Source organism: Mesoplodon bidens, assembly GCF_964165515.1.
Source record: "Mesoplodon bidens genome assembly, chromosome: 16".
NCBI classification, from domain to species: Eukaryota; Metazoa; Chordata; class Mammalia; order Artiodactyla; family Ziphiidae; genus Mesoplodon; species Mesoplodon bidens.
In genome coordinates, this window is record NC_138173.1 from 1,701,460 (window position 1) to 1,724,426 (window position 22,967).

Below are 22,967 nucleotides of genomic sequence, written 5' to 3' on the forward strand. Positions count from 1 at the left end.
ATTAATTGGTGTCTTATTCAATCTCTGTCATCAATGTCTTACAGTTGTCAGTGTACAGGTCTTTCACCCACTTGGTTAAATTTATCCCTAGGTATTTTATTCCTCTTGATACAGCTGTAAATGAGATTGTTTTCTTTTTTTCTTTTTTTTTTTTTTTTTTGGCTGTGTTGGGTCTTCTTTGTTGCTGCGCGTGGGCTTTCTCTATCTGCGGTAAGCGGGACTATTCTCCGTTGCGGTGTGCAGGCTTCTCATTGCAGTGGCTTCTCTTGTTGCAGAGCACAGGCTGTAGGCGTGAAGGCTTCAGTAGTTGCAGCACGCAGGCCCTAGAGCACACAGGCTTCAGTAGTTGTGGCTCACGGGCTCTAGAGCACAGGCTCAGTAGTTGTGGTGCACAGGCTTAGTTGCACCACAGCACGTGGGATCTTCCCGGACCAGGGCTTGAACCCGTGTCCCCTGCATTGGTAGGTGGATTCTTAACCACTGTGCCACTGGGGAAGTCCTGAGACTGTTTTCTTAATTTCACTTTCTGATTGTTCATTATGAGTACATGGACAGGCAACAGACTTTTGTATACTGATTTTGTATCCTGCAATTTTACTGAGTTTATCAGTTCTAACAGTTTTATTGGTGGAGTCTTTAGGGTTTTCTATCTGTAATATCATGTCATCTGCAAATAGTGACAGTTTTACATGTTTTTAAACATTCTTCTATACACACAGGTTTCACAATTTAAAAAACGAAAAGGAAAAACGTATCAAAATACCAAGGGCATTTTTCACAGAACTAGAATAATTTAAAATTTTGTATGGAAATACAAAAGACACCAAATAAGCCAAAACAATCTTGAGAAAGAATAACAGAGCTGGAGGAATCTCGCTCCCTGACTTTAAACTATACTGTACGGTAATCAAAACAGCATGGTATTAGCACAAAACAGATGTATAGATCAATGGAACAGAGTAGAGAGCCCAGAAATAAGACCACGCACTTATGGTCAATTAATCTATGACAAAGGAGGCAAGAATATACAATGCAGAAAAGACAGTCTCTTCAATAACTGGTGCTGGGAAAACCGGACAGCTACATGTAGAAGAATGAAATTAGAACATTCATTCTCTAACGGCATACAAAAAAATAAACTCAAAATGGATTAAACACCTAAACGTACGACTGGAAACCTTAAAACTCCTAGAAGAAAACATAGGAAGAACACTCTCTGACATAAATTGTAGCAATATTTTCTGTCTCCTAAAGCAAAGAAAACAAAAGCAAAAAGAAACAAAGGAGGCCTAATTAAACCTAAAAACTTCTGCACAGCAAAGGAAACCATCAACAAAACAAAATGACAACCTACTGAATGGGAGAAAATATCTGCAAATGATAAGATGAATATAGGGCTAATATCCAAAATATACAAACAGCTCAAACAGCTCAGTATCAAAAAAACAAAGACCTGAATAGACATTTTTGCAAAGAAGACACACAGATGGCCAACAGGCACATGAAAAGATGCTCAACATCATTAATCATCAGGGAAGTACAATCAAAACCACAAGGACATGTCACCTCACACGTGGCAGATGACCATCATCAAAAAGACCACAAATAACAAGTATTGGCAAGGATGTGGAGAAAAGTGCACCTCATGCTCTGTGCGTGGGAATGTAAGTTAGTGCAGCCACTGTGGAGAACAGTGTGGAGATTCCTCAAAAAACTAAAAATAGAGCTACCATACAACCCAACAATTCCATTCCTGGGAATTTATCCAAAAAACCCAAAAACACTTACTTGAAAAACTACATGCACCCCACTGTTCATAGCAGCACTATTCACAATTGCCAAGACATGGAAACAACCTAAGTGTCCACCAACAGATGAATGGATAAAGAAGATGTGGTAAGGAACTTCCCTGGCAGTCCAGTGGTTAGGACTCCATGCTTCCACTGCAGGGGGCACAGGTTAGATCCCCGGTCAGGCCAGATAAATAAATAAATAAATAAATAAAAGATGTGGTAAATATATACAATGAATGTTACTCAGCCATAAAAAAGAATGAAATAATTCCATTTGCAGCTACATGGATGGACCTACAGAGTATTATGCTTAGTGAAATACACCAGACTAATACTGTATGATACCACTTGTATGAGAACTCTAAAAAATAAAACGTATGTATATAACAAAACAGAACCAGACTCACAGATATAAAGAACAAATTAGTGGTTACCAGAGGGAAGGAGGAGGGGCAAAATAGGGGTAGGGGACTTAGAGACACAAACTACTATGCATAAAACAGATAAGCAACAAGGATATAATGTACAGCACAGGAAAACAGCTAATATTTTATAATAACTATAAATGGAACATAACCTTTAAAAATTGTGAATCACTACACTGTACACCTGAAACACACATTTTACATCAACTATACCTCAACTAAAAAAATCAACACAGTGGCTTCAAACTCCAGTCGATTTTCATACAAACGTGCGCATGCCCACACACACGCAGAGACAGATTCCTATCCATCCAGCTATCCTCTCTCTATCCATCTACCACCAATCTATCCATCCATCCATCTAAAATCTATCTACTTATCATCCACCTACCTCTCCAACCATCATCCACCCATCCATCATCCACCCATCCATCATCCACCCATCCATCATCCATCCACTTATCCACCCATCCATCATCCACCCATCCATCATCCATCCATCCATCATCCACCCATCATCCACCCATCATCCATCCATCATCCATCCATCATCTATCCACCCATCCATCCAACTAAAATCTATCTGCTTATCATCCACCTACCTCTCCATCCATCATCCATCCCTCCATCATCCATCCATCATCTCTCTTATTTTCACAACTGCTCCCCTCATCACTATCCCACCTGCCATTTCCTGAGAGAAGCTATTCTAACCAAATGAGGTCAGATTCCTCATTATAAGGTTCCTTAGTAATCATGTACCACTACTTAATTTTTTTTTTCCCCATGCTGCACAGTAGTGGGATCTTAGTTCCCCGACCAGGTATTAAACCCGGGCAGCCAGCGATGAAAGCGCAGTGTCCTAACCACTGGACCGCCAGGGAATTCCCTGTACCGCTACTTAAAAGCACTAATTCCAGCTACAAATTTTACCTTTATCTCTGTGATTGGTTGAATATTATCTACCTGTCTTTTTTAAATGCAGCCCTCACGAAGGGCTACACCTTTGTATCTCCAGCATTCGGCACGGTGCCTGGCATGTAACAGTCTGACCTAGCGAACAGTACTAAATGAACAAACGAACAAACACTACTACAACCTTAGGTCAAGGACTACCTTGTCCTTGGACTGTGAAACCACCCTGTCACTGGTGTCCTGGCCCTCAGACCCACTCCCCACACAGCTACTGGCAGGTGAGTTTTGGGAGGAGTCTAACCGTGCCGCTCCCTGCTCCCACTATCCAGGACTTGCCATCTCTGGACGTGGCCTTCACATCTTAACTCCACAAAGAGAGGCTCCTGGCCAGTCTCATTTCGCTCCCTTCCAAACCTCAAACTCCACAGCAAGGAGGAGAAAATGACTTGTCTCCTTACATGCTGTCCTCTTATCTCTGCCCTGTCCCTCTGACCTGAAATGCTTGGGCCAGTTTCCACTCATCCCCTAAGCCTCATCCCAAGTATAAATGGTACAGGAGGCCAAGAGGTACAGGAGGCCAGGAGGTACAGGAAACCTCCCCTAACCTACTCACACCATGTCAGACACTCCTCTTCTGTGCTTCAAAAGACTGTGTATTATGGCTGTTGTTGCACTTTCCAGACTGTGTACTATTACGCTTCAATGTAGATCTCAACACGTTCTGAGCCTCTTCTTGAATGCAAACATCATTTTAATTCATTATTTAATCCCCAGAAAATAGCACAGCATCCAGCATGTTAACTATTTACTAAATGCTTGATATATGACTACATGGATACATAAATAGTGAGTCACTTTACAAAATCACTATTGAAAATTTAAAGATCTTAGACCGCATGCCATAACGAAAAGACCCCACAGGCCCCAACAAAGATCCCATTTGCTGCAACTAAGACCCAACACAGCCGAAAGAAGAAAAGGAAAATAAATAAATATTTTTTTTAAAAAAGAAGAAAATTTAAAGATCTTTACACTCTTCCCTGTAAGGTAACTTACGCACCTGAATTCCCTGTAGATATTATTAAAAGCAAGTGATGCTCCCAGTCTCTTAAAAGCATTGGGGTGAAGTGCAAAGCTATACAGTCGCTTGAAAAGTGATTTGGTGTTTACTGGACTGTTTTCCTGCTGCTGCGGTGTTGTCTGCTTAATGGACCATTTGAGGAATTCTTGAATACACCGACCACAAAAATCTCTTAAAGTACTGTCAAAGGGGTCCACAATTCCATCCTGAAACAAAGCATAAAATGACAACTGAATACCTTGGTCTGCCTCTGAGCATAAATGAAGTATGTTATGAAAATTAATTTAGAGCACTACTAAGGAAAAAAACAGACACTAGTCAAACCAATCTGACTGTCTAGAATCTAGACTCTAATAACAAATTCCTTTTGACATAATGAAAAGTTTCTTCTAAACAAATTAAGAAACTGAAAAATACACGAAAAAAGAGAATACTTTAATTGTACAGCAACAAAGCAGACTTTCCTTCCCCTGAAGAAACACAATGATTATATCCTAAAAACTTCTGTTGTTGATTCTACCTCATAACATTATCTGAAATGCTTTATTTATTGAGGATAAATAGAATAAGACCCTTGCAAGTTTCAAGGAAACTGTAATGCTACACAAAGAAAAATCACAGAGATGTGGTTCTAAAAGTAGAACCTTCTATCAGAGCAGTGCCCAGAAAGGCACAGTCTCTAAATACTTGAAAAAACAGCTAAGAAAATTTGAGTGCTTTTGTTTCTCTCTTAGATCCACACAGGAAAAGTTTAACTTGAGAAAGTACACGGAAACTGAAATAAGGGGATTCTTTCTAACATGCCTGGTTCCTTGCTACATGCAAAATCTTTGATCACAGCGCGAGTTAGAATTCACGGAGGTGAAGAAACGGGCAGAGGAGTGGACAGCAGGGACACAAGTGTGCTGGAGCACACCAGCCTCCACCTCTGCCGTCACCTTTTTTCTTTCCGTAAACTCTCTCATGTTACGTTTCCATTCCCAACTGGTTTTTTCCTGAAGCCCTGACTTAAGCTACCTTCAAGGATCAAAAGGGGAAAAGGAACAGCCAAGATAGAAACTTTAGAACAGAAACATTAGAATAAATCCGTCTGAATGAAATAAGCCACAAGCTAAATTTAATTAAATGGATGTCATAGGCAGCTTTCACACTAGACACTGCAGGGAATTAAACCACAGGTACAATGATGTCATCATCCTAATTACAAATGTTCAGTAACTCCCACTGCCCACAAGTGGCAGCCAGTTAGGCAACCTCTGAGAGGGAAAGGAGCTGTGTTAGTAACTACACACACAACCGGGGCAACAGGGGCAACAGGGACAACAGGGCTGGCCTGGGCAAACTGCAACAAAGAGTGGCCCTATGTGCAACGACACACCTCATTTCAAACTTAACAGAAAGTGACCCACAGATTCAAACAAATCAGTCTGCAAAAACATGGATTAAAGGATGTTTGTCTGCACAAACTTGTTATGTGCTCAACTGGGCATTTTTTTAAAAAAATTAGTTATCTATTTTTGGCTGTGTTGGGTCTTTGTTGCTGCACACGGGCTTTCTCTAGTTGTGGCGAGCGGGGGCTACTCTTCCTTGAGACACGCGGGCTTCTCGTTGCGGTGGCTTCTCTTGTTGCGAAGCATGGGCTCTAGGCACTCGGGCTTCAGTAGTTGTGGCTCGTGGGCTCTAGAGCGCAGGCTCAGTAGTTGTGGCGCACGGGCTTAGTTGCTCTACGGCACGTGGGATCTTCCTGGACCAGGGCTTGAACCCGTGTCCCCTGCATTGGCAGGCGGATTCTTAACCACTGCGCCACCAGGGAGGTCCCTCAACTGGGGATTTTGATTCCAAAGTCAGTAATATGCCAAAACAAAAGTATAGGTTGAAATAATAGGTAAATATCAATTAAGATGATATTTAAAGAAATCAAATGTAGTTATTTGCACGAGTTCAGAGTATTAAAATCAAATCAGCGTGGAAAGACAGTAGGGCTTTAGCCGACCTCACGGCCTCTGCCCGCAGTGAGCCAGTGACCCCACCCTCACAAGTCCACCTGTGCTGTCTCAGGACAGTTCTATGTACGTGGTGAACTGCGATGTCTAGGGGCTTTGAGTTGCTGAATCTGAATGCAGGAGGAAACAGGACCAGCTCAAAAAATTCCTTTTACTCTGAACTAGTATATATTATAGTTAAAAAAAAAAAAAAAAAGAGGATACTGCAACTCTGATAGAAGTCCAAGAACATTCTTATTCACCCTTTCCACCCTCGTCACCCACACCCACACCCACACACACACACACAGCCTTAATGTAGATGAAGTCTGTCAAATTTATAACCATCCTCCCAAAAGGAACAAAACAAAAACATCCATTTGCCTGTAGCTATTTAGAAGTATCACTTAATAAACATAGCACCTTGTTCATTAAATGCCATCTCACCAAAATAAAAGAGATGATCCAATCTAGCTAGATGTTACATTTTGATACCTTGACAGGTAGCTTTTCTTAAAGTTCTGAGTATTGATCACATATAACCAGTTGATGGGAACGGCAGGAAAAGAACCATTACTCACCAGTATTGTTTCTAGTAAGGCAACAGTGTCCTGACTTTCAAATTTCTTATTGTTGGTGAACCAGTGAATCAGCTGCATAACTAGAGGTTCATACAGTTGCCTCGGCACCTGAAGGAGTAATAACATCAGAATTTACTTTTTTCATGTAAATTTTGTATCAGAGAGAGTTCCATTTATATGACAGGGGCAAAATTAAGCGTAATATTACTGTGGTTATATTAGTTTCCTTCTCTAGTTAAATTCTGTGATGAACGTGGTCTAACTTCTTCCTAAGAGTCTGGCAAAGAAAAATACGCATCCCCAAACTTACTGTTCCTCTAACGAGGAGGGCAATTAGGGTGACAGTGATGGTTTTGATCATTCACCCTGATTAACCTGATCCTGAGTTGAACAGAAGGCATTCTGTTCACACCCCCGTGGGGACAAAGCAGAAGCCAGGTCAGCGTCCTCTGCATACAGACATCCAGGCTGTATCACAGAACAAGAGAAGAAGAGGCACTTCCCCCTCGGCTGCCAAAAGAAGGGAAACTAGTCTTTACTCCTTGGAGATGCGGGTTCTCACCCTAACCTTCTCAAATGTAAATACAGTCTCTCCAGGGCCCAGAGAGCGCTGTGGGTGTCTGGCTCCTACAATCCAGGGTGGCTCCCAGGCCTGGAGAGAAGTTTTACTGTCCTTTTGGATCAGAGCAATTTCCTGAGACAAATGGTTATGCATCTAACCCTCATTCTCTATGAAGAGTAAATGTTCACAGCCCGAGTGAAGGGGAACATTCCTGATCTTCACGTCTCATAAGGCTGGCTGTACAGGAGCACTGAGAAATCCAGGGGAGTTCTACTTCCCCGCTGATACTCAGCTTAAGAACAAAGCACGTGGTACGGACACCACATCAAAAATCACGTGAGGGAGGTCCCTGGCAGTCCAGTGGGGGACCATGTGCTTCCACTGCAGGGGGTGTGGGTTCCATCCCTGGTCAGGGAACTAGGATCCCACATAACGCCTGCTGTGGCCAAAAAATAAAATAAAATTTAAAAAAAAAAAAAAAAAAAAAAAATCACGTGAAATGTCTGGGGCTCAGACCAAACAAGTTCTCTTGCACCTGTGTATTTCTCCAAAAAATATCTTTCTAAACTTTGAAGCAACTTTTTGACTTAAAGTAAAAGAATCTTACCTTTCAGTTTGGAAATTTAACCTGGTCTTAAAGCATCACTTTTTTTTTTCCCCCAAAAAAAGAATTATTTTGTATTCTTAGAACATAAATTATATATATGTACACACACACCATTTACAGAAAATGTAGAAAACCATCCAACTACAATCCTACATCCAAAAGGTAACCACTGTTAACATTCTAAACCACTGTTACCTCAGTATATTTTATTTATACACATTTAAATATATGTATACACGTGTGTAAAAATATACACTTTTGTAACCACTTTTCTGCCCCTTAATTTTGAATACTTTTCATGTAAATACATAAGCTATATCAGTATCTTTATTAGATGCCTGCTATCTCATATATGGATAAACCATGATTCAGTTACCCAATCCTGTTGTTAGAAATGCAGTATGTCTGTCTTATACACACCACTCTGAACACCTCTCTGGACAAGGGCTGCTGTCCACACTCCCACCTGCCAGGACTCACCAGCCCCTTTCCCTACAAGCTTGGCAGCACTAAACACTGCCAATTTTTAAAATATTTGACAACTGCTGCAATCCATACCATTTTAATTTGATTTCCTTGTTTACTAAAAAGGTTGAATATTTAAAACATATTTAATTGGCCATATGTACTTCTGTGTTCAAGAGCTGCCCATTTTTGTTCTTTATCCATTTGCCCATTTTAAAATCTTAGTATCTTCAGCACAATGTGGGAAAAAAAAAATTTTCCCTACATCATGTGTATGTCAAAACTGTGGGTTTGTGCCATTCAGTGGTTTTAAATACTTATAGAGTCAGAACTATCAATACTCTAACAGTTTTCTTCCACAGATCTCCCTTCAATACCTTGTATGAAAATTTCCCTTTCTACACAAACTGTATGGAAAGACACCTATAATGTAATGATAAAATCCAACCAAGTAGCAGAAATCACATTTTACATAAAAGAAAGCATTTTTGAATGCTATAATCCTTTTTATCTGTAAAACAAAATTTATATGTATGCTTATAAAAATTTATATAAAATTTATACGTATGCTATGTTTTACAAAGATCTAGGAGTATTTTCACCAAACTTTCGGCAGAGGATACAGTGGCTTTTCCTGAGGAATAATGGTGGGAAAGGGGTGATGACGTGGAGATTCACTTTTAGCATCATATGTTTCTATATTAATTAGTATATTTTACCAATGAAAAAGACCCTCCCAATCCAAAGATACATGCAGACATGCTATAATTCATCACATTTTTCTATAATATTTTTAGAATTTATTTTTCCTTCTAGATCTTTTTAATTTGAAATTAACCTCTCATATGTTAGTCAAATGCTATAATAGAATTTATTAAATGTTCCATTTCTCACTAACTTAAAAAAGCCCCTTTTACCACACATACAATATTTATGTGTACACATGGGTCCACTTGCCAACTGCCAGACAGTCCCACGGACATATCTGTGCACAAGTTCAACCCCATTATAATTAACGTGGCTTCTTCTTAGTATCTGTTAGGGCAAGATACCCTTCAGTACCTGACCCTGCCAAAATTTTTCTTGGTTAGGCTCTAGCAATTATTCTTCCAGATTACTTTTGACGTTCAAAACGAAATTAATTCCGGGATTTTTGCTGGAACGATACCAAACTTACTGAACGATTTGGAAAGAGCTCGAATTTTTTCAATATTGATCCTTTTTTTTTTTGGCCACGCCGCCCAGCTTGCGGGATCTCAGTTCCCCGACCAGGGATCAAACCTGGGCTATCTGAAGTGGAAGCACCAAGTCCTAACCACTGGACTGCCAGGGCATTCCCTCAATATTGATTCTTCAGGTACACATCACTTTCATTTTATATTCATAAAATATGTTTGCCTGGCATATTAAAGTCTATTCCTAGACGTTTTATTTTACTTCATTTTATTTTTTACACTGCGCCATGCAGCTTGCAGGATCTCAGTTCCCCAACCAGGGACTGAACCTGGGCCACAGCAGTGAAAGCTCAGAATCCTATCCACTAGGCCGAACTCCCCCAGACGTTTTATTATTATTACATTTTTTGATGCTGTTATGAATGCTATGTTGTAAACATATTTTCCAAGTGGTCAATGCTACAATAGAATATGAGACATATTAGAACACTGATATATGAGAATTCTATTTTGTAATTCATCAGCTTTCTCCTTTATTAATTCTTAGATTTATCAGTTGATAGATACTCTGGGCTTTCCATATTTTTTTTAAACTATATTCAAAATAATAATTTTTTTCCTTCCTTTCTCTGATGTCCCTGACCTCAGGGACCTCGTGGCCTGATGAGAGACCCAGAGGCTAACCAGCGCAAATAACTTACGAAACACAGACGACCAAAGCACAAGGCAGCATCACTGCGTCATGGCTGGGCAGGATTTGGCTGTGATATTCAGGTAAACATTCTTCATCATTTTTTTAAAGACAAAATTAAACTATTCCTGATTTACCAAAACAAAATAGCTTCTTGGCCTATATGAAGAGAATCGCTGCTTATGAAACCTATTTCTGTGGTAAATTTCCAGTTTTACCCCAAAATCCTATTTAATCATGGTGCATCTTAAGGCACTGCTGGATTGTATTTGTTCACATATATACTGAAGGATATTCCATCTGTACTTATAAGTGAGTTTTTCATTTAGTTTTCTTTTTTATGTGTGCACCCTTATATCAGGGTTCTGCCAGCTTCATAAAATAAAGAATTTGTCTTCCGTGTCCCAGCAGCACAGGAGAATTCTGTCCAAAAAGCCACGAGGAAGAGATGACCTGCTGACATCTCCAAGCGCCCCCGACTGCTGGCCACGGCCCCTCCTCTCTTCTTCACCCCTAAGTGACAGAGCCGGTAGCAAAATCAGCCTTAGGGGCTAGACTCTCGTAATTAATTCCTTAATTACTTAATTAATTACTCTCATCACTTAATTCCTTAGGGCCCATCCCTGAGGAATTAAGCCGGAGTCGGAAGGGCAGGAGCCAGGTAGCAGGTTTTCCAAGACCGCAGAGTGGTCCCAACGTGCAGCAAGCTCTGACCGCCACTGAACTAGACAGGACTGTGTAAAAAAATTCTGTAACTGTTTCAAATTCAAAGTCATGCACTTACCTGATCTACATCACATGCCAGTCGAAGCAGCACAGGAAAAGTGCGCTTATAGAGCTGGTACATGGGTGGGGGGCCCAGGCCACTGTCAGGCATCTGAGTGGCTTTTCCCAGCATAAACATGACAATGCTGTGCAGAAGCTCACAGGCCGCAACCTGAAACAGGCCAGGGGTCCAACAAAGGTTAAGAGCATTTTGAAATGCTACACTATGTAGCCCTTTAAAAAGGAAAACTTCTGCAGCAGATAACTATCCCACCCAAAAATAAGTGAACTGGAAGTGGCACTTCTTGTTGTATAAAATTCATGCTTCCGTTCACTTTGATCTGGAGCCAACAGTGAAGAACTGAGATTTAAAAGATTTAGACATCAGGACTAATACATTCGTAAGAAACATATTTCCATGCTGCCGTATCACAGAACTCTGCTTCATGTGTTAGCACATTTTCAACTGTCACTTTCAGTAAATATATTTTTAAAGCACAAATTTTGGAAATGTACAGATTAATATAAAGATTTGAGATTATCTGTTTCTAATCTCCCAGGTTGAAGAGATAATCAAGTACAGACTAAAAATCACTTTTCAACACCCTCTGTACTATTTTCTATTATGAAGAGTTCTGGTATATTAATGTTTTGCCAGGTTATCATCTATTATTCAGATAATTTATGTTTAACTTCCATTTTCCAAGGACACATACTTCTGATAACTGAACAGTTTCCTGATTACTATACTAGAGAAAATACAAAATCCGTGAAACACAATATGTGTTTCCTAACGAATACACGTCTAACCACAGCAGGTGATCAGTGAGTACTTTGGTTTGTCTGTCGGCGGCCGAGAGCGCCAGCTCCGTGACGCGTGGCAGGAATGGGTCCAGGTGGATGATGGGCTTCATGTCCGCGAAGGGCACCGCGAAGCCGAGCCTCCTCTCTCTGTCCCAGGCCACACAGCGTCTGGCCCTCTCCTCGGGGGACACTGCTGTCAGAGAGATGCAGAGCGCTTTCGGTCAGTCCCTCCTCGCTCCAGGACAGCCCCTGGCTCACCCCTTCCTGCTCTGTTTACCACACGTGTACAAACCACCACGCACTGTTTCTGAATTTGACTTAAAGGCAAACCATTTTTAAACAAGTCTAATAGTCTGGAATGTTTAATTTCCAATTTCAGTAAGAGTTACTCTTCTGTGGAAAAATGATAAATGCACAATACTTCAATTAAGTATCTCCTCTTTATAACACTTATTTTCCTAATACAGGCTCTGACTTCTGAAATGCCAAAATCACCAATACACTTAATATGAAATTTTAAAGGTAAAAATACCAATTTTTACTAATCAAAAATGCTAATTCCGGGCTTCCCTGGTGGTGCAGTGGCTGAGAGTCCGCCTGCCGATGCAGGGGGACACAGGTTCGTGCCCCACTCCGGAAAGATCCCACATGCCACAGAACGGCTGGGCCCGTAAGCCATGGCCACTGAGCCTGCGCGTCCGGAGCCTGCGCTCCGCAACGGGAGAGGCCACAACAGTGAGAGGCCCGCGTACCACACACAGAAAAAAAAAAAAAAGCTAATTCCGATCAAAAACAACTTAAATTATCCAAATATTAAGGATATCAGGTTAAAAAAGATAACTTTGAACTCCTGACACAATGTTTAATATAAAGGTGCATCAAGCTAGATCCTGCTTCATAAAGGAAAAGACACCAGACCCCAGTGAGCGAGCACAAAGAACCCCACAGGCTGCATGGCACAGTGGAAGTATTCACTCCATCAGGCAAAACATGGCTCTTCATAATCTTACCTGAAAACACATAAATGACATATAGGAGCAAATATCAGAACACACCATGACCTGTATGCATCCAAATACACCCATGGGGTTAATGTGCTTTAAGGAAAGGTCACCTGTTATGAGGTTTTTGCTGATCTGTCCCCCAAGACGGCCAAGCACTTGCACGACCTGAACCCGTATTTCTTCTAAGGACAGCGCTTCATGCTGCAAACATGGTGACAAGTTAAACATTAGAGAGTCATGAGCTGAAAGAAAACTGCTCTACGACCCTCTCCATTGTTGACGCCTCCAATGGCTCGTTATATCCTACACGGCACTGCAGTTAATTTTATTGCAAATTCATGAAAAGAAGCCACATCTCTTCCAATTTTGCAGTTCGCTGTCTGTTTCCTAGACCATCGGTTCCAAAGTTTTGGCAAGAGCCTTTACACCCTTAAAAAATACTGAGGCTTCCCAAAGAACTTCTATTTATGTAGGTGGTATTTACCAGTATTTATCATAAGTTGAAACTTAGATATTATTTAAATAGTTATCATTTACTTTAAAAACAATGAACCCACGACATGTTAACAAATGATACACTTTTAGGAAAAGTAACGATATATTCCAAATAAACAACCTCAGGCAAGTGGTACTGTTTCCCATTTTCAAATTTGTGACAGACTTGTTGTTGGGCTGTAACTGGGAAAGGAAGAGTATTTTAATAGTCTTTCTAGATAACTGGGGTTTTTCTCTGATACGGCTCCAAAACTGAAGTGGAAGTTTCTTAAAGGTTAGTCACAAAGTGGAATCTGAAACCACATCAGTGAAGATTATGTAGTCACTACATTAAAATCCATGGGCTTCTCTTGCTCTCTGTGGATTTTCACCCACACACGATTTGGGAACATAATGTACTATTCATCTGAAAACAATGGTTCCCTGGGTCATGCAGATCTTCCACATGTTGATGCATTTCACTGTACGTATGAAAATATCACAGCTGTTAAGTACTGAGAAGCTGCCCAGCTCATGATGGTTACAAGTCTTCCAAAATTTTAATTTTCACTTAAAAGCTTGAATTTTATCATTGGCAACCAATACTCTCAGAAGTTTTCTTTGAAGTGACAGGCTCGCTCTCTGTCTTGGAGAAAACGCCTGCCAGACACTGAGCAGCCAGGCTGTCTACCCCAGTAACAACGGCGTTCACAAGGGAAGGGCTGCTCGGTGCACCCCTGAGGACAACCGCCAGCACCCCTGCTCCAGCACACGGGATGGCACACAACGTGTGCTCAAGAGTCGAGGCTTAAGGAGGCGCTAGGGAACCAACGCACCACCCACCACTGCACAGTGCAAACGTCGACGTGTGAAAATACTGACAGTTCTGGCCTTGCACCCGGGGACCCCAGGGTCCACCTAGGTAGGGAAACGGGGTCCTGTGTCTGTAAAGAAATGTGCAAAACTAGAGGCACGCTCAAGTAACTTTTACCTTCCTTTACTTATATGTGATAAAATAATTTAAAACCTTTAGACACCATTTCTAGTTTCACCCAGGTCTCCCAATCAAAAGCTGTCAAAAATATCAAGATGGGAGGAATTTTCCCTAGAGCCTGCAATATCAGTTCTAGATATTAAAAGTTTTTCAAATTTCCTTTTTCACATCATACTTAAAAATATTTTCCCTACACTAACTCAATTTTCTCTATTTACATCATTTTTATCTGTCACATTATGTGCTACATCTAAAAAACTGGTCTCAAGAAATTATCACTGGAAAAAAACCATAAAAACTGCCATGAACTGAACTGGACAATATGTATTTCAGATTTAATCAGTAAGTGAGTTAATCTTACATATCCATAATATCACTACTCCAATTGCTTATTCCAAACAAGAAAACAAGACGATAAACCCGTTAACACAGTTTACATTTTTACTGCTAAATATATATGGAAATTATTTCTATATTGTACACTGATATGTAAGAACTAGTAAGAACTAATAGTTTAAACGAAGACGTTTACTCTTCACAAGCATTAGAATCTGACCTCTCCATTATTTAAGGTACAGAAAACACCAGGGACTTCTTACCGATGAAGCGCTCTTCGTCCTGTTCAGGTGCTTTAACGCATCTCCAGTGAAGCCTTTCTGGGCAGCCCGAGAGAGTGCCGACACTTCCCAGTTATTCCTGGTCTCATCTATCAACAGCAAACAAAAGTCAATTTTAAACAGCACTCACTCATTTATTTAATTAATACAAGGGAAAACACACTACGCTGCTATAGAGAGACATTGAAATCCTAATTTAAAGGGAGATTAAAAATGAAATTTCTAGAACAACAATATTAACAGTGTTGTCTTAGTTTTAGATACCACTGCTGACTAAAAGAAACATGGTTCCTTGGCGAAGTGGCTGACTCCCAGTCTGGGTAGACTGTGCTGGTGAGAAGCGCCAGGAGGGGGCACTGCTCGGGGAGGGGCACGCTCCCACGAGTCCCACACAAGTCACATCGGGGACAGGCTGAGCACAGACATCAGTGGGAGCAGGAAAGGGCTGGACCCGCTGAGAATATAAGAATCCACAAGTCCCTCCTGACAGGCAGAAATAATGGGTGAAAAAAGTTATTTCTCACCGTAGAGTGCCAACTAGATAAAAGGAATCATGGAGCTGGAACATCGCCACTGTGCCACTTTTACAGTAATAATCAACTCAGAAGAATCACCAATGGACAGACACTAAAACCGTCACGGTGTGACATCCCTGGGAATCAGAACACTTACAGCAGTGAAGGAGCTGCTATTCGACCATCATTAACTTCTACAGAGCTTGCAAGTTTAGCACAAAACTTTCCCTCCCGAACCACTTCATGGTAAGGTACCAATCTGACGCCACCACCCCTGAATGGTGTGGGTCCTAAAGGACCCGGTCCTACATGACAGCCACGCTACTACCCAGAGCAGGACAGAGTGTGTCCTAAAGGACCCTGTCCTACGTGACAGCCACACTACAACCCGGATGAGGATGCTGAGCTGCAGACGTGGCCCACATTCACCCCCACCCCCAGTCAGGCTCCAGTCGGCCCTAACAACGTCTTAGCTTAGAACCACAGGTTACACTTAGTTGTCTTGTCTTTTTCATCTCCTTTAAGTGAAACAGTTCTTCAGTTTCCTGGAGTTTCATGACTTGGACATTTACAAAATTAGATGCCTCCATCTGGGTCTGTCTAATGCTTTCTCAGGACTGCGTTCAGGTTATAGAAACCATTTGTAGCGTCTTGCTAGTCCTTTATTAATAAAACCTTTGGCACCTGCTCACTTTCTCTCAGTGGAGTCACACTTACTTCTCCCAGTGCTGAGACAGCCTGGGAGGACCCTCACAGGGGCTATAACCCCAGCACGCCTCTCCTGGCCCCCAGAAGTGAGACCCGCTGACTCCCCTCTGCTTTCTGTTTCTCTAGTTCCCCTTCCACCTGTGAGTCTGCGGTGCAGGTTTGCTCACACTCCATGAGCTAGGCCCCGGGTGGGAACAATCACTAAGAACTGGGGTTTTGGTCTTGGACCTTCTGCAGGTGGATAATAGAAATCTACCCTCTGGTGGCCCCAGATGAAAAGAGGATCTGGTTTTTATTTAGTCTTTATTAAAATGTTTTGGAGCTCAAATTAGTTAAGAATCTTGTACACTGGGAAAAACAACTCTCTGATACGTGGACTGGTCAAGTGTTTTATCTGTGTCTATGACTCAAACTGCAGAACTGAAGCCATAAACCCTCATGTGTCTGTGTGTCACCTAAGCCTTGAATTGAGAACAACCTGACTTCTTGTGAGTGTGCTGTTCTCCTGTATTTGGAAAGTATTAAGAAATTAGATTATTAAGTCTCTTAAAGGAGCTGTTCTTATTTATACAGATAAATAAGCTTATATAAAATGAATATTCCTAAACTTATCTGAAAATAAAAAAATTGGACTTATAATGCTTTAAATGTGCCAAACTTTAAAAAAATGCTATAGTCACTAACTCAGAAGCATTTCAGAAATCCACATTCACATAATAAAGGCACATCTTCGGCAAATGAGACAAATTTCATGATTTCCGTTTACATAAATGTGTTTTCCTATCAGAGTTAAGTACAATACAAGCATACATCTTATTCTACCTGGGTTTGTTTTTCCTATACTTATTTATATACTTATTATACTTATTCAGGCTTACAAAGGCAATAAGCTAACATCACCTCTCATTACATTGTTATTATGGTACAAGACACACAAAATAACACCACCAACCATCTGCAGAATTTTTTCTTCATCACAAACAGCCCTACATAACTTTTTTTTTTTTTTTTTTTTTGCGGTATGCGGGCCTCTCACCGTTGTGGCCTCTCCCGTTGCGGAGCACAGGCTCCGGACGTGCAGGCTCAGCGGCCATGGCTCACGGGCCCAGCCACTCCGCGGCATGTGGGATCCTCCCGGACGGGGGCACGAACCCGTGTCCCCTGCATCGGCAGGAGGACTCTCAACCACTGTGCCACCAGGGAAGCCCCCTACGTAACTTTTAAGATCATGATAAATGCAGTAAGTTTATGTTCAACTAAACTGAATCACTGGACAAACTTTTTACTTCCCCAGTAATTACGTTTTGTAGCATGTCAACTGGAAGATAATTTCTATGGTCTGCAGCCTTGAAACCTTGGACTGAGTTAATTAGTAAATAATCACTGGATATCCACGTAATTTCTAAGTAAAACAGAATACCGAAACACTGATTGCTAAGCATTTTTTTTTTCTTTCTTTTTTTTTTTGGCTATGCTGCGCAGCTGGTGGGATCTTAGTTCCCCAACTGGGAATTGAACCCAGGCCCCCTGCAGTGGAAGCGCCAAGTCCTAACCACTGGACTGCCAGGGAAGTCCCACTAAGCATCATTTCTAAGTCTGCGTGCTTCTGTTTCCTGCTTTCTAGGCCACGAGGAGATGAGGCATGCTGTGTGTGTGGTGCCATGCGGGATGGATGCGGCTGCAGGCGGGTGTCACGTGTGCTCACAAGCTCCGAGCCTGAGAAACTCCAAGACCTCAGCAGACACTTCTCAGAACCGTCCACTCCACGTTTTCTCAGTCCAAGAGAAGTTTGGCAGCGAGTTGTAACTGAGAAGCGGATGACGCTGCAGTAGAAGAGGGCGTGCTTCTGACTTCCAAGGAGGGTGAGCTGCTCTGCTGCTCACGAAGCAGCGAGTCTTGGCTTCTGGGTGTCCGGCCGTCTTTCCACAACTGGGACTTACTAACAGCTCACAGATTTTTGCTTTTGTGGGTTACAACTAGCAACAGTCAGCATACTGGAAGCAGAACCTACTTTTGTAAAGACCTACTGATCTATTTGAAGACCGCATGTTAACACACACGACATCTTAGTATTCCTCTGAAAACAGTTGGATCTTATGGACTCCCTGGGAGACCCACTGTTTCACGTTGTGTCCGTGGGTCCCAGAACATGACAAAATTTGGAAAGTGTAACACCTGAGTCTGAGAAGAGGCTATGAAACGGGTTACATTCTTAGCAAAGTTCACTCAGTCTTAAAGGACGTGCTTCTCTGCCTTACTGATCAATGCCTTTGTCTGTAATGGGCAAAGTTACTCTACTTTCTGTGGAATCCACAAGGGAGCAAGGCTTGAGTCTTACTTATCAGAAGCACTTTGAGCGAAAGGCTCAGGCCTTGCACCTCTGTCACGAGCGGCACAGAGCGGCACAGGGCTCTCAGCAAAGCACATAAGGAGGCATGCTGTCCACTGGCTCCACTGCTGGCCAGCAGGCTGACGACCGTCTGCCAGGGTCTCCACTGTAAAGCTGCCATCTGCACCCTTGGTGAGTAACATGCGTTGTGGGGTGAGGTAGGCAGGATTTTAAGGTAGCCCCATGACCCTCCCCGGTGTTATACCCCCGTGACTGTGTTCCCTTACACAACAAAGGCAGGTCTAATCTAATCACACGAGCCTCTTAAAAGCAGAGTTTCCTCCAGCGGATGCAGGAGGAAGGGGCACAGACTCAGAGCCTGAGGATTCAAGGCGCACCGCTAGCTGTGAAGGCGGACGGCCAAAGGCAAGGGGCGGGTGAAGCCGGGACCACCAGCCAGCAAGGAAACGGGGTCTCGGACGCCGCCGACACCCTGCAGGAACCTGAGGGCCCTCCCGAGTGCCCGGAGAAGGGCCAGGCCGGCCCAGCTGGCCCCGCGCAGAGGAGCGGCTAAGCCCGCCTAGGCTTCTGACCCAAAGGACGGGGAAACGACAGATGGTGCTGCAGCCGCTGGCCCTGTGGTGACTTGTTACACAGCGAGAAGAAGCACAGGACGAGGCTTTCCGTTTACTCGCTGACTTGTAACTGTACACACGCAAGAGCCCTACACGATTCAGTGGATCACGATCTCTTTCTGGGAAAATCTGCCTTGATGCTCAGATTATCCCAAGTTGGCCCGTGACATTTCCCATCATTCTTTGAACACTTCCTTGATTTCTGCATGTTTCAGAAAACACAATATTCTAGGTTCCTCTTGTACTTCCCCTGTCCAGGCTAGAAGCAGCCATTTCTCCAAAGCCACAACCTGGGCACTGGTTTGCTCGTTGCTACAAAGGTACCACTAGCCCCAGGCAGCCCCTTCCAATGGACAGAAGGACAACAGGTGTGCACGTTCCACGTTCCACTTCACCCACCCACACACATGTGCGGGCGCCTGTGCACGTGTGCAGAAGCAGTGAGGCCCAGGACGGGAGGCAGGGTCCTGAGCTCACGCCCAGCCCGATCCCCGAGGCCCTTTAGCTCTCTCTCTCTCCCCTCATTGTCCTTGATCCAGTTGTTAATGTGGCCGACGTCCCGTATGCCGCCCTCCTCGCCTGCCTGGACACCCTGACCCACCGGGGGGCCCCCGGTGCCCACCCTCCTCAGCACCAACCACTGGAGAAGGACCTCACGGGACTGACCTCACTGGGAAGACAGCCACTTGCAATCAGAGAACAGAGCAGCTCCCGCTAACCACAGGCCCATGGGCATGTCCATGACGGCACCACCTGCCATCGGTCCTGGGAGCCCCTCAGGTGAGAGGACATCAGACAAGCCCAGCTGGAAGGACCTCCTCCCAGATCACGGCCCGCAACCTTCAACAACATCAACGTCACGAGAACTGTCCCATACTAAAGGACACCCAGAAGCACGACAACTAAACGCAAGGCCCGGACTGAATTCTGGCCCCGGAAAAACGCAGCTGAAAGCAGAGCTACGAAGGAAGTTAATGGGGCAGCCGAGCAATGTGCACACGGGCTGCAGAGGAGGAGAGTGAGGGATCCATGTCACCCTTCCTGACCTTGACCACGACGACGCTGTGGTCATGCACAGGAAACACACTTCGCAGTATTCAGGCATACGTGTCTGTGATGCCTGCAACTTACTCACAAAAGGTTCGGGAAAAAACATCACGTATAAACACACACATGTATTATCACACAATACAGAGAAAGCACATACAGTGACAAAGCAAGTGGGACAAAATGTAACTGCCAAACCTGCATAAAGAGCAGATAGGAGTTCTTTTCACTATTAATGCAACTGCTCTGGAAGTTTAATATCATATCAAATAAAACATTACTAAAAACAGTCTTTCGGGTTATGGATTTTCTGTTGTTAGTTTACCACTCTCTGCTTTGCCCTATGTTTTCCCTACCTCCCAATCACCTGGAGAACGACGACTTATCAATAACTAAATTCTCTGCTTGAAGGATCACAGTAACGTCCCACATTAACTGAAAAGAAATACAAACCTTTCCAATGAGCTAACAGAACTAAATTCAAAAAAGCAAATGAAAGGACCACAAAGACATCTGCTAACAGACATATTCAATTCCTTCAACCACGTCCACGTGTTTTCAGTGAACTACTCAAACAGCAGCACTCCTTATAAGAAGTGAACTTCAAAAGCCTAAAGATACAAACATCAACTAGTTTTTTTTTCCCTCTAAATACTTATCCCAAAACTGTGACTCTTTCTTCATGAACTCTGAATATGCATCGAGGTGTCATAAAAACCAGACACAGTGAATGGAATCTGTCAGACACTTTTCATTTACGGTTTCTAAACCAACAGTATTTAAGCTGAACAATAAAATAATGATTTACGTAGATGGAATTTTATGAATTAACACTTGATTTTCTACTTTGCTGGCAGGGGCATTTCAATTCTTACCAATATTTCAGGGTACTTCTCCAACATGAACCCTTCTTTTTAATCATCTGATCACAATGTCCATTTCCATTCTGGTTCAAGGAAATCTGACCCTCCTCAATTCTACGTACTACTTTTCTTGGCTAGTACAACTTTGGCCTGGGGACTTCCCCGGTGACACAGTGGTTAGGAATCCACCTGCCAACGAAGGGGACACGGGTCGAGCCCTGGTCTGGGAAGATCCCACATGCCGCAGAGCAACTAAGCCCGTGCGCCACAACTACTGAGCCTGTGCTCTAGAGCCCACGAGCCACAACTACTGAAGCCCCCGCGCCTAGAGCCCGTGCTCTGCAACAAGAGAAGCCACTGCAATGAGAAGTCCGCACACCGCAACGAAGGGTAGCTACTGCTCGCTGCAACTAGAGAAAGCCCGCACACAGCAATGAAGACCCAACGCAGCCAAAAATAAATTAATTAATTTTTTAAAAACCTCCAATCCATTAAAAAAAAAAATTTTTTTTGCCTGGCCAGATGAATTTTTTCTTTGAATCTTTTCCCAAACCTACTTCTTGTATGACAATTCTTCTGAACATTAGTACTAAATCAGTTGTATCTGAAAAACCGATAAAAAATCAGGTGAGATTAGGTCAAAATATAAAATTACTATTGGATTTCCTTATAGTTTTAATTCCTGTTTGATTTGTCAAACAAAAGTTTCTTTGCAAGGCAGTGTGTTAGAATCTATAAGGAGTTCAAGATATTTAAGACTGATCTCTTGCCCTTGAAGATTTTATAAATCTTGGTAGGATACAAGTGACTAAAATAAAATGCAGGTTTAATACCTCAGTTATACTTATGTCCCAATTATATTGAAATGAATTGGGGAGATCACAAAAATATCAAACATATTTTGAATATGTTGGGTTCAAATTTCAGAAGTTGCAAAAATGCAAATATGTAGTCTTATTATAGTTATTACATTGCCATTTTAAGATACACGTCAAAATTCTTCTAAACCTTACCTGATAAGGCTGAAGTTTTCAGATATCCATCAAGGCTGGGTAAAATGTCCTTATAATAGGGCTGAATTACATGTTTGCCAATGTAAACTGACCATTCTTCTAAGGCATTCAGGCCGATTTCTGCCAATGGGGTATAGCTCAGGCCCAGTTTAAAAGCCATCTGTATGTGAGTACAAACAAGGTAATGAAACACAAGGAATATGAGATTCAAAGAGGGTTTCTAACGGTAAGCCTTTCCTCTGCCGGAACCAGACAGGCTGGAGGGAAGGGTACACTGAGGCCCTCTCAGGAAGGCCTGCCAGGGGTGTCACTGCACACCTGCAGCACAGGGAGGGCTGAATCCTCACCCCCCACCCCCAGGGGCCCTCAGAGAGGCCCAGCCAGGGTCCCTCCCCAAAGCTGCTCAGTGGCAGAAGCAGAACATGAACCGGGGTGTCTGACGGGTGAGCGCCTGCTGTGACTGCCATGCTTTCCAGGAAACAGGACACTGCACGAGAGATGCGTCTGCTCAGGGCGATGCACCCACCTGCAAGGCAGGGACATAGGCTCTGACATCAAGTGCGATGATGTCATGTGGCAGGGAGAGGACAAAGGTCAAACAGGAGGCCAGGAGTTCATCTTTGTACTGCTTCATTTTAACTGACACCTTAGCAAGAAAGACGACAAGAACATCAGTGCTGCGCATCTGAAGAGAGCCTTCGATTTCACAATCAACTATGAGATACCCTATTCGCAAATAGGGAAAATGATCACGGGGCCTTTATCTGAAACAGCCGCGTTCATTTAAGAATTAAGCACTGATTTCCAGGAAAAGTTCATTTGTTGAGTACTTAATTCCGATTATGTGGAAGAGCTAAAGAATCTATTAACTTTGAGTTGTCATCACTCAATCTTAAGAAACCTCAGGGGACTCTGGAAGCAC

The 22,967-nt window shown here is 42.8% G+C and overlaps 1 protein-coding gene across 9 annotated transcripts in view; it reads right to left on the reverse strand.

Annotated features, from left to right (window-relative positions):
* PRKDC (protein kinase, DNA-activated, catalytic subunit) overlaps nt 1-22,967 on the reverse strand; it is a 164,571-nt gene that overhangs the window by 111,348 nt on the left and 30,256 nt on the right. For 6 of the 9 annotated variants that reach the window (XM_081258464.1, XM_081258458.1, XM_081258459.1 and 3 more), the window contains exons 20-27: nt 22,572-22,691; nt 22,046-22,205; nt 14,918-15,024; nt 12,961-13,051; nt 11,876-12,039; nt 11,062-11,214; nt 6,778-6,885; nt 4,194-4,420 (exon numbers count right to left, since the gene is read on the reverse strand). In XM_081258464.1, the coding sequence (XP_081114590.1) occupies nt 4,194-4,420; nt 6,778-6,885; nt 11,062-11,214; nt 11,876-12,039; nt 12,961-13,051; nt 14,918-15,024; nt 22,046-22,205; nt 22,572-22,691 (1,130 nt within the window). The remainder of the gene's footprint in view (nt 1-4,193; nt 4,421-6,777; nt 6,886-11,061; nt 11,215-11,875; nt 12,040-12,960; nt 13,052-14,917; nt 15,025-22,045; nt 22,206-22,571; nt 22,692-22,967) is intronic. The other 3 variants (XM_081258465.1, XM_081258461.1, XM_081258460.1) reach the window with 1 other exon arrangement.